The following is a 13,300-nucleotide window of genomic DNA, read 5'->3' on the forward strand; positions in this document are numbered from 1 at the left end:
CATGTTTCCGAGGGGGGCCGGGCCACGTCCCTCAGCCGGGCTTGGGGGAGATGGTACATGTTTCCGAGGGGGGCCGGGCCACGTCCCTCGGCCGGGCTTGAGGGAGATGGTACATGTCTCTAAGGGGGCTGGCCACGTCTCTCAGCCGGGCCCTGGGGAGATGGTTCGTATCTCTGAGGGGGGCTGACCACATCTCTTGACTAGGCCCTTGGGGGAGATGGTTCGTGTCTCCGAGGAGGGCTGGGCCGGCCAAGTTTCTCAGCTGGGCCCTGGGGGAGACGGTTCACCTCTCCGCCTGGGGCTGGCCACTCCCCGCGGCCTAGCTTGGCCCTGTCGCATTGCTGGGTGGGGCTGGGGTTGTTTCTGCATGGTTCCTCTTTTCACACACAGCACAACTTTCAGCTCAGCCTCAGCGTGAGCGAGCAGGGTGGCCCCTCCCGCTTCTACCTGGCCACCATTCATGCCAGCAGTCCCTCATGACATACCCAAGGGGAGATGGTCCTGACTGCTGGGGTGCCGGGCTCCTTTTCCGCTCACTGGCATGAGTCTGCTGCCCTGTGTGAGGGAGTTGGTGCCACCGTGGGTACCATGCCCCGGCCGGGAGCCGTCTCACAGGCTGCGCAAGTGGTTTTACTCAATACAGCGCTGCCAGCCTGAGGCCCCAGGGACAGGAAGCCTCCGTTTCTCCTTGGGGCAACTCGAGCCCAGGCAGTGCCAACTTCCCCGAAACGAACGCTGCCTGGCCTGCCCTGAGCTAGAGGAAGCTACAGTGGGGGAGGGGAGCTGAGCCTCCATGGCTGTGTGCTGTAGTGTGGACACCTGTGCACTAGGAACCCGACTGAGACGTTTCACACGAGCCCGGACAGCTGTCAGGTCAGGACTGTGCCTCCTCTTGGGCTGCATGAAAGCCAGCAGCCTGCGGGCCACAGGCCCGTCTCCATTCTCTTGAGCCAACCTTCCGGGCCCTTAAAGCACCAGCGCTTTTAAACGGGCCCAGCCCAGAGCCAGCTCTGCTAGCCGTGACTACCATGCAAACTGCTCCTAATTTACTAGGCTTCTCACTCTTTCCAGACAGACCCATTTCAAGAAACAACTGATTTAAGAAAGATCTTGTCAAAAGCCGTTGATCTGCAGGGTGGGGTGCTACAGCCTCCATGGAAACAAACCGCAGCAGCTAACAAACAGAGGTTGAGGCAGTCCCACTCTGCTCCAACCCAAACGCCCTCTCAGAGCCATGTTTCCACTGACCAGTGACGGGGCTGGCACAACAATGCAGGACACAAGCCGGGCTCCTGCCCAGGCTGGCGTGAGCCACGCTCCCTGCCCGGGTTCATGCCTGCAGTCACTCTGCCCCGCTGAGGGGAGGATGAAAGCTGCACCTCGGCAGAAGGGGAGGGTCCCCACCGTGAACAGAGATGGGTATCGCAGGCCATGTGACGCAGGGGAATTGTTATGGCAAGACACTTCTGTACCACATTTCCCACCACAGACAATGACTCGGAGCTCAGGCTCCCCCGGCAGAGAGGGGTGGTTACTGGCGCTCTGTGCAGAAAGCTGCCAGCCCCACAGTACAGTGCCTGTGTCAACGTGCACCTGCCATGGAAACGAATCCCTGCTGCATGGTCCCATCGCTCATACCCGGTACCCCCCCCCCCTTCAGTGGGCACTGAGAACGCAATGAACTCGTTACAGGAATGAGCCCACGGTGCTGGGGGCTCCAGGGGAGTCTGCATGGCTCAGAAGGAGCAGGGAGCGCAGGGGGGCTGGCTGGACTCCTGCTCCTGGTACCAGAGTTGTTCGCGGAAGAGAAACAGAACCCCACAGGTTCCCCCCCCCACGTGTGGGACTCACACCTGCCCCCCAGGGAACTGGTGATACTATTTGTAGGGTAGCGTGAAGGCCACTTCCCCGGGCTTCTTCTCCCCAGTCCAGAGCCAGACGCTGACCTGTCTGCTGGCGCCAGGGTTTTTGCCGCCCTAGGTGGCAGCGCTCCTCCTGTGAGCATTCGGCGGCGGGGGTCCTTCCACTCCGCGTCTTCGGGGCACTTTGGTGGCGAGTCCCGGAGCGAGAGAAGGACCCGCCACCGAATTTCCACCGAAGACCTAGAGCAGAAGGACCCCCCGCCGCCGAATTTCCGCCAAGGGCAGCAAAATGCCGCCCCCCAAATCCTGCCGCCCTAGGCGACCGCCTAGGGTCGCCTAGTGGAAGCCCCAGCCCTGCAGGGGAGGGACCTGCTTCCCAGAGGGGCGCATGGCTGCAGCTCTCCCTTGAGCCTCCCCAGGGGAACAACGTTTCCTGCCCCGGCGTCACCCCCAGCTGCCTTTCACCCCAGCTCTCTGAGCGGCGCTTGGTGCTGAGCCCCGCAGGCTCTGGCACGGACGCGGAGGGCAGCCCCCTCCCGGGGCAACTGCAGCAAGACTGACAGGGCAAAGCCCAGCAGCCACCTGCAGGCAGGGGAGCAGCAAAGCCTGAGGCGGCTCCTACCTGGAGTCTTGGGGCGGCTGGGACTGGCCGGTGCCGCTCCCTGGGCAGACAGCAGGGGTGGAAGGGCCAGGAGAAGGGCCAGAGCCGACACGTGTGGGGCCATGTTCCAGACAGTCCCAGGGCAGAGCTGAGCCCAACGCGCTCTGCCTCTCAGCTCAGCTCCTGTGTGAGCTCAGTGCGACAGAGACCAGCGAAGAAAGGAAACAGCCAAACACACAAAAATTGCATGTGGTGCAAGAGCTTCCTCCTTGGAGATAGAAACTCATGTCAGAGCTGCTCTTGTTCCTCTCCGGGTGTGCTGGGGCATCGCGTGGCTCCAGACCTGTTCTGTAACCTCGCTGCTCTGGGAGCTGTCAGACTTCTGAAGGGAACACACAATCTGCTGCTTCCCCTCATCACTGGGCCAGGACTCCTGGATCCCTTTGGCCCATGCCCAGCTCACGGGGGCAGGCAGTCAGGGAACTTGAGAGCAGCTGGGCCTTAGCGTTATAACGCGAGCCATGGACCAGAGTTCCAGGAAGGATGTGGGCTTCCAGGGTGCCAGCAGCTGCCAGGTCATGGTACAGCTCGTGAATCCTAGGGCAGGACTGACGAGGGTTTATGAACCCTCCCCTCATCAGACAAGATGGCTAGGTTGTGCTAGGGTTGTGCTAGGGAGCTGGTTTAGGATGGGTGCTCTGGAGAGCCCCATGGAGTCGCTGCTCGGACGTTGTGGTGCCCCCGGAGTAAAGTGTCTCCCTCCTGCCCTAGAGTTCACAGAGAGAACCCCATGATTTAGGGGCGTAAGGCCCTCCAAACTCAGGAACAAAGTTACCCACCTTTTTACTGCCACTAAATGCTGGGCCGAAGATACTCCTTCCCCCTTGCATGGATGATGGTCTTCATCAGCCAGTGAAATCAGAGCCTGTGTCCCACGGGACCGGGCTAGGAAAAGTTAAAGTACAAGCAGATATTGACATGAACTAGAGGACAGTCACAGGACATCTGATGCTGGACGCCATCATTGGCTGAGGCTTCTGAGAGCAAATGGCAAGAACCAGGAAAAAACTGGCCAGAGAGTTGTGGGGAGCAGGAGTCCCTGGAGCACTGTTCTACTGAACTGGTTCCGCCCCAGCGATTTCCCGGGCGTAGGGATGAACACAGGGGTGTGCTTAACGCACAGGGGGCTTTGGAGAGAGAGCTTTGCCAAGCACCTGCTACCAAGGGGTCTATGGGGTCACGTGGAGGCCCCGGGGGACTCCTCAGTGCCCCCTGCCATGCCCAGTGTCCAGAGGCTTGAGGAAGCGCTCAAGAAAGGAGGCACAAGCCCAGAGTGCCCAGGAGGAGAAGGCCTCAGGATGAAGGCCGCAGAGTGGCTGCTGAGCAGAGGGGAATGTGGAATTCCCCCAACCCTTTTCTCTCTCAAGCAGGTGAGGTCTGGAAGCACTGGCAAACCTGACCCCTCAGAGCCCACCTGTGGCAGAGGTGGAGTAACTCATCCTGTGTCTGACTCCGGGGCGGGGGTCCGAGCCTGTCGTGCACTCCCTCCCCCTCACATGCCACTGCAATGTGCAGCTGGGACTCGGGGAGGAAGTGAAACTCTTCAGCATCTGGAGCCCTGAATTGTCTCCCTGTCATTCCCTGTGCCTTGCGCTCAGCTTCCTCTTTTCTGTGCCATTGGAGACTGGCCTGGGACTCCCCAGCCTGGAGCCTAACCTCGCTTTCTGCTGACTCAGCCAGTCCTCTCTGCTGTGCATTTCCTGACATGCACCTGCCTCCGTATGATCCAGATCGGGGGGCGGGGACGGACACACTCAACTTTTCCATAAAAAAATTGAACAAAAATAGTTTTATTTGGACATGCTGCCACAATGCCTCATGGGAGTTGTTCTCATAGATTCATGGATTCCAAGGCCAGAAAGGACCATTGTGATCATCTAGTCTGACCTCCTGCATAGCACATGCTTCTCTATAGGCTGGGCTCCTTAGTCATATTACGTGTCCCATGATTAAGGCTCCGTGTTTGTCACGGAGGTCACGGACTTCTGCAGCGGCCCATGCGGCTGGCCTGGGAGCCACCTGAGCAGCTTGGGCAGCCCCTGGGCCATCGCACCGGCAGCTGCTGGGGCAGTCTCGGGCCCCCCACCCCCCAGCAGCAGGAGTTTAGGTGTGGGGGGACTCAGGACTGGGAGTTGGTGTGGGGGGCAGTGCTTACCTGCAGGAGGGCTCCCTGGAAGGGCGACAGGAACTCCCCTCCCAGCTGCACAGGCTGCCTCCACCTGCATGTCAGCTCCGCCAGCTGCCTCTGCATGCTGGTGGCTGAGTGATCACAGCATCTGGAGGGGTTTGCTGCTTGTCACTGGCATAGCATTGTGTGAGAGAGCCCAGGCTGGAGAGTTAAGGGGGCACAGTGATTCCACAGTCCCAGGCTGCCCCCTGGGGATCCCATCACTCTTATAAGTTAAAAAGTGTGTTTTATCTGGGTTCCTAGAAAGCATCTCTCTGTACCTCTGCATTACTGTTAACACTTCTGCTCTCCCTACTGGTATAAACTCAACGTAGATAGTAATGTTTTCCAGTATCTTGGCATCCAGCCATCAAAGCAATGAGGTGGTGTGCCTCAGTTTCTCCTTCCACACAGCACACCACATGTATTATGATTGCTCGGCTGTGACAAGCTTTAAGTCTGTTTACAGGTGATAGCTGAGAAGCAGCATTACCATAAGGCTTCTTGACATTACATGTGTTTCCAGTTACCTTCATAGCATGTCCAAAGACTTTTTCCAAACATTGTACATAATGTGTCTTATCACAAGGTTTAACATTAATACCAATGTTTTATAACAGATTGGCATTTTACAAGTATCTTTATCATTGCACACCTTCTGTTCAGGCAGTTTGGTTCTGAGGTCGCTTTGGTCATGTAGTGGGGCAACTGCCCCACTCCCAGAGGCAGGGGTTAAAAGCAGCCAAGCCGGCTGATTGGGGAAGCAGCCACAGCTGTGGCCACCTCCATTTGGGCCCAGCTGGCCCTGATAAGAGGGCTGTGGGCCAGAAGCTGGAAGAGTCTCTCTCCAGGCCTGGAAGAAGAAGGCCTGCCGGTGAGTAAGGTACCTGAAGCGGAGCAGTGCTCGAGAGCTCCAGCCTGGTAAACCCCCAGCCTGTAGACCTTGTTGAAGGCCTACAGAGATACTGGGGCTACAGAGGGGTAGCCTGGGGATAGGCAAAGACAGCAGGTCCTATCCCATTGCCCATGATGAGTGGCCTTTACACTGCAGTCTGCCCCAGTGAGCGGGGGCTAGATGGTGACTGGCAGTAGCCACTGAGGCAAGGTGGATTTAGAGGGTTGGGGGTTCCCCTGGGAGGGGAGACCTGGAGAGTGGGGATACTGCAAGGACAGAACCCTGAGGTAAAAGGGCACTGGGGTCCGGGAGGGACATGGGCCAGCAGCAGGCGAGACCCCAGCCTGTAGAGGGCGGTCCGTATGCTGGAAAAGAGCTAATTCCAAGACAGCCAGCAGGAGGTGCTGTACCGGTAAGTCTTTGCTTTGCTACAGGTCAATACCCATTGTGTCTCTTCCTTCTTCTTGAACCTTTGCATGTAATAATTTATTGGCTTTCCTTTCACTAGTGTCCCCTTCTGTTTGGGTTCCTAATCTATTCCTGTCTCTGGGATTCTGGTCCCTCAGGGTCTGGTGAGATAAGGGGATCCTGCATATTGGCTGGCACTCTGTGGAGCTGTCTCCCAACGCCAGGACTGTACATATGCAAAAACTCCAGCTCCTCTCCTGGGGTTACCCTGTGTTCCCCACTCCCAGCACTGGGTCCTTCCCTGCCTCTTTTCCTAGAGGGCTGTGATCGGTGGTCTCTGGGTTAAGAGTGCTCGCTCTGTTCCCAGCAGCTCTCCCTCAGCAGCTTTCTGTGTCTTACCAGCCTGGGGGAAGTCCCCGTCCCCTCTGCCAGCTGGGTCATTTGCATGCTTACAGACAACTGCTTCCTGGACTCAACTTCCTGCATCTTGACTTAAAGAGACAGGACCAGCGTTATGACAAGGTTATGGTTTTCTGGTTATGATTATGCTATCTGTATGCATGTATCATTTTTGACTCTATACCAGGGGTCGGCAACCTTTCAGAAGTGGTGTGCCGAGTCTTCATTTATTCACTTTAATTTAAGGTTTCGCGTGCCGGTAATACATTTCAACGGTTTTTTAGAAGGGGTCTCTCTAAGTGTATATTATATAAGTAAACTATTGTTGTATGTAAAGTAAACAAGGTTTTCAAAATGTTTAAGAAGCTTCATTTAAAATTAAATTAAAATGCTGATCTTACGCCGCCAGCCTGCTCAGCCCGCTGGGTGGGGGGTTCAGGGCAGAGGGCTGGGTGTTGGGGGGAGAGGGGGGACTCGAGGGCAGAAGGCTGGGTGTGGGGGGGGTTCAGGGCAGAGGGCTGGGTGTTGGGGGGACTCGAGGTCAGGGCACAGGGCTGGGGGGGGGGGGGCGGGGGGATGGGTGTGTGTTGGGGTGGGGGGGTGGGGGGGGGAGGGGGGGGGGGGGGGGGGGTCAGGGCAGAAGGCTGGGGTGCTCGGCTTGTGGGGGTGCTCCCAGCCCCCTGCCCTGAGCAGCTCATGGCAGGGGGCTGGGAGGGAAATGCCCTGTTCCACCCCCTTCCCCCAGGCTCCGTCCCTACTTCTCTCTGCCTCCTCTACGGAGCTGCGTGCACGCTGCCGCTCAGCTCTGCTCCTCTGGGAGGAGGAGGGGCCGCAATGCACCACACTGGGAGAAGAAGCGGGGGAGGGGGGAATCTTGGCTGCCGCAGGACCAAGCTTCCCCCTCCCCCTTCTTCCCGCAGCGTGGTGTATTCCCGCCCCTCCTCTCACCGCCAGGCTGCGTGCCACTCAGAATCGGCTCGCGTGCCGTAGGTTGCCGACCCCTGCTCTGTACTGTCTGTATTTCAAACGTGTGCTGTGCTTCTGGGTGACACCCCAGACAATTTGGCATCAGCTCTGCCTGGCCTGCTGGATGGCCCATTAAGGACCATCAGCTAATACAATTGACCCATTGAGAGACGGCAGATTCACCTTGTCACTCAGCAAGGCAGGGACAGGCCTATGGACAGAACTCAGGTTTTTCCAGGCCATGTGCTGGGCAGCTTGTAGTTAGAACAAAGGCCTTGGCTACACTTGCAGATGTACAGCGCTGTGAGTTAAACCTGACTTCGTGCAGCTGAGTAGGGAAAGCGCTGCAGTCTGTCCACACTGACAGCTGCCCAGCGCTCTGTCGTGGCCACATTTGCGGCAATTGCAACGCTATTGGGAGCGGTGCATTGTGGGCAGCTATCCCACAGAGCACCTTTTCCCATTCTGGCGCCGCGGGTTGTAGGAAGGGGGCGTGGGTGCGGGGCATTCTGGGTCCTGTCCCAATGTCCCGTGATGCATCGCTTCGCATCCCAGAAATCCCTTTGTTTCCGTTCACCTTTGGTGCCATCTTTCAACGGTTTCTGTGCAGAGCAATAGGTCTGCGGGAAATGGAGTCCGAACTGCTGAGGCGTATGCTGACGAGTCTCGCCAGCACGTCACGTTTGGCTGTCGAACTATTCCTTAAGAGCCAAAGTGACAGTGAGGGTGAGGAGTCCGACGATGCTATCGAGCCGCATAACGCGTATGACACGAAATTGCTTGTGGCATTCACGGACATGCTCAGCACCGTGGAACGCTGCTTTTGGGCTCGGGAAACAAGCACCGAGTGGTGGGATCACCTCGTCGTGGAAGTCTGGGATGATGAGCAGTGGCTGCAGAACTTTCGGATGAGAAAAGCCACTTTCATGGGACTGTGTGAGGAGCTCGCCCCCACCCTGCGGCGCAAGGACATGAGATTGAGAGCTGCCCTGCCAGTGGAGAAGCCAGCTTCCAGATTGCAATAGCCACCCGCAACTCCAGACCGCTACCGGTCGGTCGCAAACCAGTTTGGAGTGGGAAAGTCGACCGTTGGAATCGTGTTGATGCAAGTTTGCAAGGCCATTAATCGCATCCTACTCAGAAGAACCGTGACTCTGGGTAACGTGCAGGAAATAGTGGATGGCTTTGCACAAATGGGGTTCCCCAACTGTGGAGGGGTGATAGATGGGACGCACATTCCTATTCTGGCACCACCCCACCTAGGATCCGAGTACGTTAATCGGAAGGGGTATTTCTCTCTGGTTCTCCAGGCGCTTGTGGATCACCGTGGGCGTTTCATTGACATTAACACAGGCTGGCCCGGAAAGGTGCATGACGCATGCATCTTTCGGAACACTTGGCTGTTCAGGAAGATACAGGCCGGGACTTTTTTCCCAGAGCGGAAGATCACGGTAGGGGAAGTTGAAATGCCCATTGTGATCCTTGGAGATCCCGCTTACCCGTTAATGCCGTGGCTCATGAAACCCTACACAGGGAGCCTTGACAGCAGCAAGGAATGGTTCAACTACAGGCTGAGCCGGTGCCGAATGACTGTGGAGTGTGCCTTTGGCTGTTTAAAGGGCTGCTGGCGATCTCTGTATGGGAAGCTGGACTTGGCCGAAATCAGCATCCCCGCGGTTATATCCGCGTGCTGTGCCCTCCATAATATTTGTGAAGGGAAGGGTGAAAGCTTCACTCATGCATGGACCTCCGAGGTTCAACACCTGGAGGCTGAATTTGCACAGCCAGAGCAGGGCTATTACAGGGGCCCAGCGCAGGGCTGCAAGGATTAGGGATGCCTTGAGGGAGCAATTTGAGGCTGAAAACCAGCAGTGATATCTGGTGCCCTGCACGGGAGTGAAGTGCAGTAGTTCCAATCTTAATCAGTGTCTGCTTAGCAGACAAGCAGACTTGCAGTGCCTGTTTAGTTCCTGGGCTAAGGAGTCTTTTACTTTATGCAATAATAAAGAATGTTTTCAAAGCCAAAGAATCCATTTATTGAAAAGAAACAAGAGGGTGGAGTGGGGAACAGTACAATCACAGATTCGCGTATGTCCTGTCTGGTGTGCTGTGCAGTGAGTGCTGCACTTCAGGACAGCTATACTGCATGGTGATGGGGGTTGAGTGCAGAGGGTAAGGGTCGTGGTTTTCAGGGCTGGGTGGTGAAGATACTGGTGTTGGAGGCAGCGGGTGGCGTGAAGAACACGGAAGTTGGGGAAAGTGGGTTGGAGGTGACAGTGGGGCACAACAGAGTTTTGGGACAAGGGCTGTAGGGGGGGGGGGTGGCATTTGCGTTTGCGGTACTGCTCCTCTTTCTGCATGGCTCCTGGATAGCATCTGCTTGGCGCTCCAGGATGCTTGTGAGCCTATCAGTGCTTTGCTGCCGGTGCGCGGTGCTTTGCTGCCGGTGCGCTGCATTTTCCTGGCAGATCCTGCTTTCTCTCTCCCTGCAGTCCTGTGCTTTTCTCATTCTCTTTAATAGATTGCCGCATCACTTCTTGCAGCATGTCTTCTTTGCTTTTTCGCAGTCTCTTCCTGAGTCTTTGCAGTCTCTGAGCAGGCGATAAGAGGGACAGCTGAGGTCTCAAGGTTGATGCTGCTGTACAGGCAAAATGCAACATTTAACAGAGGCAGCATTGTTTATACCAGACAGAGTACTGATTCCCCCTGCACTTAAGGAGTAGAAAACACACAGGGTCTACACAATAGCATAATTTTCCCGTCCGAAACAGAGCGCACACATCCCACGGGAGCCTCAAAATGGTGAGTAAGGGGGACTGATTGTTTCAGGGCTGCACTGTCCTCTGGGTTTCTGTGCCTTGGGGAGAGCCAACAGCTTCAGGGGGCACCTACACTGAACACTGTCCCAACATTTTTCACAGGAGTTCATCCTGGATGATATCTCGCTGCTGAGGGTGACCTGGGAAGCAAGGGAGGGTCTTCTACTGCAATGCGGCTTCCACCCTGGCCCATATGCAGCTTGCCTGTGTGCAGCAATGGTCCCCCCCGCCCCTCACGGCACAGTGGCACGGACACGTTAGCCTGGCTGGGACAAGGACCACGGTGGCTCTCCCGATAAACCTGCACAAGCGCATTGCCCACGTTCTGGATGAGACATTCGAGGAGATTACCGAGGCCGATTACCGTGATGTGATAAACCACATCAATGCACTATTCCGCATCTAGGCATGCATGCCTAACCCTCCTCTCCCAAAGAGCCCGCACCGAAAAAATTCCTTCCCGAAAAAAACCCGCTTACCGGGAACCTGCTCTTCTGTTTGTCCTCCATGTACCGGCCGCTGCAACTGGCTACCTTCCTCCTGGCTCGAGACGAGCTCCTGGCTGCATGGCTCCAGGGATTCTGGGGTGTCTCCATCCGGCCCACCACCATCACTCCCAGTTTCCTCCTCCTCCCCCCCCCCACCCCACCGGCTCTGAAGTGTCCATGGTGGTGCTCAGAGTGGAGGTGGGGTTAACCCCAAGTATCGCATCCAGCTCTTTGTAGAATCGGCAGGTCACGGGGGGAGCACCCGAGCGGCCGTTTGCGTCGCGGGCTTTGCGGTAGGCACTCCGCAGCTCCTTGACTTTAATCCTGCACTGCAGGGTGTCCCGGTCATGGCCCCTTTCCATCATGTCCTTTGATACCTTCCCAAAGGTATCGTAATTCCTACAGCTGGAGCGCAGCTGGGACTGGACAGCTTCCTCCCCCCAAACACTGAGGTCCAGCAACTCGCCACTGCTCCATGCTGGGGCTCGCTTGGCGCGTGGAGGCATGGTCACCTGGAAAGATTCGCTGAGAGCACTCCACACCATGCCGGGCTGAGCAAACAGGAAGGGGATTTTTAAAATTCCCGGGGAATGTAAAGGGTGGGTCACATGGTTGGTTACCTGAGGCCAGGGCAGTAGCGTTTGAACTGATGACCACAGTGGCTAGAACAGGCATTGTGGGATACTGCCGAATAATTCTGGAGGCCATTCACAGCGCATTGGGTGGCCACACTGGCGCCGCAGCGCTGCAGCAGCAGCGCAATACTCGCTATTCCTCTCGGAGAGGTGGAGTACATGCAGCGCTGCAACCACGGAGATACAGCGCTGCAAATGCCTTGCCAGTGTGGAGGGGGAGTGAGTTACAGCGCTGGGGGAGCCTTTACAGCGCTGCAACTCGCAAGTGTAGCCAAGGCCAAAGAAAGCAGAGGCCACATGGCAAGAGACTATAAAAGGCTGCTGCAGCTCTTCAATCTTGCTTCTTACTTCTGGAGGGACTTTGCTACAAACTGAAGCTCTGAACAAAGGACTGATGACCCATCCCAGCTGGGGATGTTCCAGAGACTTGATTTGAACCTGCAGTTTATTCTATCGCAGCTACAAGCCTGAACCAAGAATTTTGCCATTACTGTATGTAACTGATTCCATTTAACCAATTCTAGTTCTCATCTATATTTCTTTTTATGAATAAACCTTTAGATTCTAAAGGATTGTCAATGGCGTGATTTGTGGGTAAGATCTGATTTGTATATTGACCTGGGGCTTGGTCCTTTAGGATCGGAAGAACCTTTTTTCTTTGACTGGGGTATTGGTTTTCATAACCATTTGTCCCCATAAGGAGTAGTGCTGGTGGTGATACTGGGAAACTGGAGTGTGTGATTTCTGGTTAGCCAGTGGGGTGAGACCGAAGTCCTGTCTGGCTGGTTTGGTGCCTTAGAAGTGGAGAAACCCCAGCCTGGGGCTGTGACTGCCCTGCTCTAAGCAATTTGTCCTGAATTGGCACTCTCAGAAGTGTCCCACCGAAGGCAGCATCGTTACACCCGCCTACTAATAAAAGCTCTGCCCTTTGTCCTGGCAATATGTCACCTTCTTGAATTACACTCTGCTTCACCACAGAGATCCCTGCACCTTTATCTTCCCATCCTAAGTATTCCCAGCCATTAATTTTGACAGCCTTTATTTGCTCCATGTTTGGTTCTGTGGAATCCAATCCTACAAAAACCAATGTAAATTTCAGGTGCCTCAGAGGCTTCTGTGCTGAGGGCAGCAGCATTAACATGGCTTACTTGTTGCCGGCTTCCTTCCTGCACAGAGCATTTATTCCCCCAGGTGATCAGAGGAATTACAGTGATAGCACTGGATGGGAATTAGATGAATGGTTCTGGGGAGGTGAGTTCCCCACCTCCAACTCACCCTCCTTTCTCCCAGGAGTAAAACGGGAACCTCCCTTCCCCCAGGTTTAAACTCCTGTCTGCAGTTTACTTTCAATAGATGCCAGGGTCTGCTCAAAGCCATCAGCTAGAGAGGTCATCTCCTGCAGTCTTCACATTTTTATCCCACAAACACTGTTTTACATCATCTTTACATGTACTTGACCAATGAGATCAGTCAGTGGCTCAAGATTTTCAATGTCTTTTCCCCTCACCCATTTTCTTATCAGGTCATTCATCCTGTTTACATAGTCACATTACTCAGACCAGCACCCCTCTTAAGATTTCTAAATTTCACCCTATATGTATCAGAGGTAATTTGAAATCTTTGCAAAAACAGTATTTTTAAATTTACAGTGGTTTAAAGCAGCCTCAATTGCCATTTCACTGAATATATTTAGAGCTTTACTTTGCAACCAGGGACTTTCTTGTTAGCAGGAATTTCAAGAAGCTGTGTGTGCAGTACATGAAAGTAGTAAAATATTCTGTGATCTGGTCCCAAGTGTGGATGGGAACCGCTAGGCTCGGTGGTTTCTGGTTCTCCTTCTCTAGCACGGCCAGTTGGTGGTTTTGCTCTTTCTCAGCTTCTCTGGCTTTCACCTCTAGGACCCACTGATCTGCTGCCTTCTCCCTGGCAGCCTCTTCCTCTTTAGCCTTTATCTCCAGTACTTTAATTTCCAGCTGACACTCATGGGGTCTCTCTTTTTC

At 55.2% G+C, this 13,300-nt stretch overlaps 1 protein-coding gene across 1 annotated transcript in view; it reads right to left on the reverse strand.

The window, feature by feature from the left end:
- Positions 1 to 12,693, reverse strand: part of LOC112118017 (receptor-type tyrosine-protein phosphatase mu-like) — a 118,439-nt gene extending 105,746 nt beyond the window's left edge. Inside the window, exon 1 of the mRNA XM_026661293.2 lies at positions 12,645 to 12,693. Coding sequence (XP_026517078.1) covers positions 12,645 to 12,693 — 49 coding nt within the window. The remainder of the gene's footprint in view (positions 1 to 12,644) is intronic.
- Positions 12,694 to 13,300: the final 607 nt, after the last annotated feature.

This window comes from Terrapene carolina, unplaced genomic scaffold, assembly GCF_002925995.2.
Source record: "Terrapene carolina triunguis isolate 2854851 unplaced genomic scaffold, T_m_triunguis-2.0 Scaffold998, whole genome shotgun sequence".
In the NCBI taxonomy this organism is placed as follows: domain Eukaryota; kingdom Metazoa; phylum Chordata; order Testudines; family Emydidae; genus Terrapene; species Terrapene triunguis.